The 6713-nt window shown below is 33.9% G+C and overlaps 1 protein-coding gene across 1 annotated transcript; it reads right to left on the bottom strand.

Moving 5' to 3' along the window:
• Positions 1 to 1046: 1046 nt before the first annotated feature.
• On the bottom strand, positions 1047 to 1472 carry LOC147506601 (egg cell-secreted protein 1.1-like). Its single transcript, XM_086605797.1, has one exon. It carries the CDS (start codon positions 1470 to 1472, stop codon positions 1047 to 1049), a length of 426 nt encoding a protein of 141 aa, XP_086461923.1.
• Positions 1473 to 6713: the final 5241 nt, after the last annotated feature.

Raw genomic sequence — 6713 nt, 5'->3', positions numbered from 1 at the left:
CAGATGTTTGTAAACTACATATTATCTAAGGAATCCTACTAACAACTCACAAATACACATGCCTAGGAGGTTCCCCTATATATGTTTCCGTTCAGGTCTTCCTTCTTGAACACCATTTGGTATTCTAATTTTAGTTCCTATATCAGCTGAAAAATTAGATAATCTCCAAACTTAGGTGATCCTCAATACGAATGGCACGGTGATGACCATCAAATTCTGTCAAATATATGAAGTCTAGTTACATGTGGTAGAGATGCCGTTTCGGTGTTTCCTGTTTCTAGCTTGTAATTAGTATTATTTTCTCCTGCAGTCAAATACCGTCTTAAACAGCACATCTAGCCTTTTTACCTTTTTGCTCTCTCTAATATTCTTGGGAGAGAGGTTCACATTGCTAAAGTTAGTAAGCTGGAGGAACGGTAATTGTCAGCTTGGGTGATATGGAATCTGAATTAAGTATCATTGATACAAAGCCTCTGCTTGGTGACATTCTTGCTCTTGCTTCCGCATGCTTGTATGCTTCATTTATCACCATTATTCGTAAGAGGATACCAGACGAGGATGAAAAGTGTGGACGTGTGAGTATAGCGCAACTACTTGGATATTTAGGCCTTTTCAACCTCTTAATATTCCTACCAGTTGCCCTTGTACTGAATATTACAAACTTGGAGCCTTTTCACTTTTTCAGCTGGAAGCAGTTTGGTCTCCTAATCGGTAAAGGTTTGTTTTTATATCCTCACACTTCAATAAGCATTCAATTTTTCTATGTGCATAGGATAACTGTGTTAGTATTCATGGTAATTTAGAAGGAAAAAGGCATAAATGTTGATAATAAATATGAAATAACAGTAGCATACCAAATTTCAAAATGTGAAAGACTGACTTACAATATGGAATACGGACTCATGCTTCTGCAAGAACCCAAGACGTACTTGGACCCCAAACATTGATAAAACACTAAAATAAGACCTTTATTTGAACAATAGCCAGAACACGTAGAACAGTACTGTAGGAGAATTAAACAGTGTAATCATGCATATTGGACTCAATTATGGTAACGTCGACTTGGACACTATTTCATTGGGTTCAATAGACGATTGCGATGGTGGTGGTGGTGTAGTACTAGAGTCAGTAGAGTCACAATAGTCTCGGAGTACGTCACCTTCCTTGTCAGTGAAGCCAAGTGAACCAAGCATGGAAGGCCAACATTTGTGCTCAATGATCCGAATGGCTTGACAACAACCAGGACCTAAGTATGTTTCACCATTGAGAAAGAAAAGAATGACTTCACCAGAACATGCTCGAAGCTCAATCAAAGATTCCCAGCACTTGTATGTGTCCTCGAATTGTAGTCGAGCAGCTAAAGTTGAACGGGACGAGGCCAAAGGTCGTGCTTCCCCGGTCATGGATACTATAGCCCATGTTAGTAGCACATAGAGAAAGAACATCATCATTTGTTTACAAGAGAATGCCATTGTTTATATTAGAGATCGAGGAGCAGTTGTGTGTAAGAAAGTGGGAAGCGTTTGATTTATATAGAAGGTTTGTGGAGAAAACAAAGAGACAGAAATGGTTTCATTTTTGTGTTGCTGTTACGTAGTGTTAGGAATATCAACAAAGTAACTCTTACCATAATTTATCATGATGCAATTGCAGTCCTCTTACCTCCCTTAATTAATGCTAATTGATTATGATAGAATAAAGTTAAAAGATCTTTCTGTGTCCCATCACTCCCATAGTTCCATGTAATATCGTCATATCGACTCACTGAACATGACTCACGCTAATTGGCAGGGTACTGGCTGATGCAACCGATTTAAACAGATAATATATAGGCCTGGGCTACCACCAGGATGTCCCTATAGGGATGAGTGTTCCAATACCGTTGGACGGATCCAATAGTCCGAAAATCAAAAACAAAAAGGAAGAGAGAGAATATGGGTTTGTTTTTTATTTTCGGACCGTTGGATCCGAAATCCAACGGTCTCGGCTGGCGTCCCTATGAGGATATCCTCGGAGTAGACGAACTCATATATATAACCGATTTAAGGTTAGAAACTTATAATCAACCAATTCGTAGTGTCTCTACGGGGTTTATAATACAAACTTGGGTGCTTATCAGTAACATTATTTTAATGTATTGCTACTTAATGGACTGTACATGAAGAGTGTTAGAGAAGGAGAAGAGAGAATGTTGGAGAAGAGAGAGTTGCACATAAAGGGACAAGGAGAGAGGAGAGAAAAGTGTTTTTTTTTTTTTTTTTTTTTTTTTTTTTTTTTGGAGAGAAAATTATTTGTCTTCACATGGGCAAGAGCAAAAGTGTCAAATTTTTGTTGAATTGGTCAAAATTGGTGTTTTTGCTTGGATTGAGAAGAAATGGTACATTTTTAGCCTTGTTTAGGATATTGCCCTTATGACAATGTTTGACTTTGGTGCAAGTGGAGGCTTGGATTTTTCAAGGGTTCTTCTCGCAATTCTTGTGCCGTGGAGCATCTTCTGTTTCAAATCTTTACTATCATGCCTAGATTTATCTAATGGCGATATCTTTTTGCTGGAATCACTATCAGTAGAAATTTTCATGTCCCCCGGAGAGTATATTGAATCTGAGAGTCATGTCTCATGCAGTACTTATTTTCATCATTGTAATAAGGGTAATTTCCTGATTAGACTATGATAATGTCAATTCCTTTCCAATTAGACCACAAATTGCTACTCGGCACATTTTTTCAGCAATTAGTGGATTAATGTCAGCAACTTTTTGCACTGAGTTGCTGACAATGTTCGAATTGGAAAGGAATTGACATTATCATGGTCTAATCGGGAAATTACCCTTGTAATAATCAGTATTGATCGCTACCAAAGCTTACGATGCAACTCTAGACCTCTACAAATGTCACTAGACTAGTTTGTATCAATTTTGTAAGTAGTGTTTGTAAAACACATATTGAGGCAATTAAGAGCTAAGGTGTACGATGTGATATAACAAACATCAAGAGAATATACTGAAAAAGTAGTTCGGTAAACATCATACGTTGGAAATCGATCCAAGAATGTCAATGCCTAATTTTCTGATGCAATTCTGTAAATAAATATTGAATTGATAGCTCATGGTATACTCAGGACGGAGTCATGATTCTAAGCCGGGGATGCGAGATTATATGCCCACCTCAATTTTTTATTTTTATTTTTTTTGTCAGAAGGTCTAAACAATAAAAATCAACAAAATTATGCATTTATTTCAATTTACAAAACTAGAGTGCGTTGACTACTAAAAATTTAATATGGACTAACGAAGTTAACTACTTAAGCCATTAATTAATACAACTTTCGCCCCCGTTATTTGTGGCCCATTTTCTTTTATTTGCTTGGTTTTCTATAAGTAGATCTGGCCATTAGATTTTGTTTGATCTGAGGGTCGGCTGGATATGTCAAGATAGTATGTTAGAATAGTATGTCAACGTAGCCGGCCCGATATATATATATATATATATATAGCCCGGCTCCTAAAAGGACCTTAAATAAGTACCAAATCTAAAACACCCACAACTTCACCTACAAAATAATTTAAACCCTAATCTTTTGTGCATATGATCTACTAACTATAAATAAATAACATCTCTACAAAAATTCAACTCGTTTGATATCCTTTAACTTAGATAAAATTGTTTTCCACTTTTGAAAATATATATAAAGGTCCATAAATATCTAGTTTTTGCAATCATCTTTTGCCAGTGTTAAAAATTGTCAAACGAGTTGAATTTTTGTAGAGATGTTCTTTATGGTTAGCAGATCATATGCACAAAAGATTAGGGTTTAAATCATTTTGTAGGTGAAGTTATGGGTGTTTTAGATTTGGTACTTATTTAAGGTCCTTATTTAAGGTCCTTTTATATATATATATATATATATATATATATATATATATATATATATATATATATATATATATATATTCCACAAGTAGTCTACACCAATTCAACAAATTTTTAACTTCTTATAATACTATAAGTTTATATAACCCTACTATTATGTGGAGACAAATTACCTTGAAAGTGGAAATTTTATTGATAATGATAACAAGTTTTACAAATAATTAGGGCAAATGTGCAACAAGCTGCGCCGCAAGTCTTTTCTGAATTTTTTTTTTTTTTTTGTTGAGGTCTAATGCTTGTTTAAGAACTGAGAGTGAGAGAAAGGAGTAAGAGCTTACGGGTTTGTTATGGGTGATTAGAATTATGTAAACTAACCGGTTAGGCTTTGGGCCTTTTGCTATTTGTTTTAGCTTCATTAACCCATCAAACATTCAAAGACACATTTGTTCATCTTTAATGGTTTTAGACTCAAAATAAATGATAAATGATAATTTTGTAAAGGCAAAAATAGAAGTAAAAAAAAACATTGGTTTATTGGAATGTTTTTTATTAGTTTTTTTTTTCATACTATTTTTTGTGTTGATTATATACTCACTATAGTTGAAAAAAATTTGGGGGTGTAGTAGTGGAAGTTTGCTAAAAAAAATTAGGGGGTGCGAGTCTTTATAGTTTGAAGATTTTGTAGACAATTAGTTATGTGGTAGTGTATACATCTATGCGTATACTCATAGTTGGCTGCAATTAGAGGGGCTCTTCTTTCCTTTGGGAACAACCTCTTTGTTCAAATAATCCAACCCACCAGGTTCCAACTCGAATTCATCTGTTTCAAGAGGACATTTAGTACAATAATTAGTTCCAACCATGAAACACGAAAGGAAAAAGAGGATCAAGAACTAACATACCTAGATTGGAAATTTTAGTCTCTGATTCCTCCATTTAAAGTATAAATAGGTTTGACTATCTATAATCTAAAAAAAAACACACAAGGTTAAATTTGATCAGTTGAACTCGGTTCCATACTTGTTTTCAAGAAACCCTAAATTATTATTAACTGAAATAGAACAAAACGAAAACAGAGAGAAAGAGAGTGAAATGAGTTAATTACGAATTTCCTAAACAAATTTTTATATAAGCACAAATGGTTCAATGAACTCTTTTAATGGAGCTTAAATGGAGGTTCACTTGGAACTCAACTTCAAATGAGCGCTATTTATAGAAAAGTGAGCGCATTAGATGCTGCCTCTAATTACCAAATTATCCTTGCGTTTTGTTATCTTTCATGCATGGTGGCATTGTCACCAAGTTATGTGTTTTATTAAAAAAAAAACACATTTAAAACCTTTTAAATTGGTAAGACGTCTTGTATCAGTTTAAAATCGGAGTTTTTCAAAATATCGCATTTTAAACGTTTTAAACTTAAAAAACATTTTTATTGCGAGATTTTGAAAATCTCCTGTTTAAAACTTTATTATTATTATTTTATTTTTATTTTTTAATCTAAAAGTAAAAGAGAGAAGAAAAAGGGGTTTTAGAGTTTATCTTTTTGAAGAGTAGGCGTTAGATTGACTTATTGAGACATCTTTATTCAGTCTATTTTGTTTTGGACTATTAATATTTGGAAATTTTAAAGTTATTTGTAGTATTTGATTATATCATTATGGTTGGTAATTAGTAGTATCTTATTTAGGGTCATGTTTTGGTACTGAATCTAAAATTTATAGTATTTGGATGAGTAATTGATAACTTGATATCTTCATGTATTTAAATTTTATTTCATTTGTATTATTTTTATTTTTATTTTTTGTGCTCATTTTTTTTTCAACTCTTATAAAAAAAATCAAACTCCTTATCCATCATATTCTTTATCATCGGTTTTCCCGTTCTTCTACGTATTATACGTTTTTTATGTCCCGCATTTTTTAAACCTTTTTTTTTTTTTTTTTTTAATGAGACGTTCCGTTTAAAACACAAACTAAGTGTGTTTTTTTCAAGTATATCGTAATGACGACTACGGCGGGCTTAGATCCACTGGGCGTGGCGTCGAAATCCCATAAAGCGGAAAAATATTTTAACTAAAAGCCCATTAATTAAAGAAAGTTTACCCATCATACGTGCAATAATATTCACTGGTGCCATTATCCTTGGCCCATAAAGCTAGCCCATTGCCTGGCTACAGCTATCATTTGGTGGTGGCGTGGTGCATGTGGAATAGTCATGGTGCATTGGTGCTAATTAGTGTCATTGTATTTCTGCTATTTTTATGCGGTTTGCTTAACATGTTGTGTTTGTTATTTATGAATTATGATTCAGTGTTCTCTCAATGTTTGCTATCCTACCTACTGCGTTTGCGTTTGATTTAATAATTGAGTTTCTACATAATAGATTGTGTTAGTTGTTGATACGTATCAAAGAAGAAAGTAACAACTACTTGCAGTTGCTAATTGCTATCCTCGTAACACTTCTATGCTAGTTTTGAAAGAAGAAAGACTAGTTGTACATGTATTTTAGTGAATGTAGATGGAATCCTAACAAATCCATTGATGTACACCTTTAAATCTTCTTCTACATAGCGTACGCTTTTTTTTTCAAGAATTTCTTTGGTACAATTTATTGAAACTGATAGTCATATACTCTTAAATAAATATTTTTGGAGCAAAGAGATACGAAAGCACTTCGTGCTTCCGAAGCAGATTCAATTCACAGATGACGACCATTGCAATTGAAACTTTAGCTCTGTTGCCTACTGAGGTGGTACCTCAGTTAAAGTGTACGTGTATGCTATCCATGGCGGGCGCTTTGTTCTAGCCCTTCTTTCGTCACTTCTAAATTCCAAAAGTCCCCGA

Source organism: Coptis chinensis, chromosome 4 (assembly GCF_015680905.1).
Source record: "Coptis chinensis isolate HL-2020 chromosome 4, ASM1568090v1, whole genome shotgun sequence".
In the NCBI taxonomy this organism is placed as follows: Eukaryota; Viridiplantae; Streptophyta; class Magnoliopsida; order Ranunculales; family Ranunculaceae; genus Coptis; species Coptis chinensis.
The sequence above is the reverse complement of the archived record's forward strand: the minus strand, read 5'-3'. Positions and strand labels throughout refer to the sequence as shown.

Bases quoted from the DNA above. Each gene is read 5' to 3' on its own strand.
- LOC147506601 (XM_086605797.1), bottom strand. From the start codon at position 1,472: ATGGCATTCTCTTGTAAACAAATGATGATGTTCTTTCTCTATGTGCTA.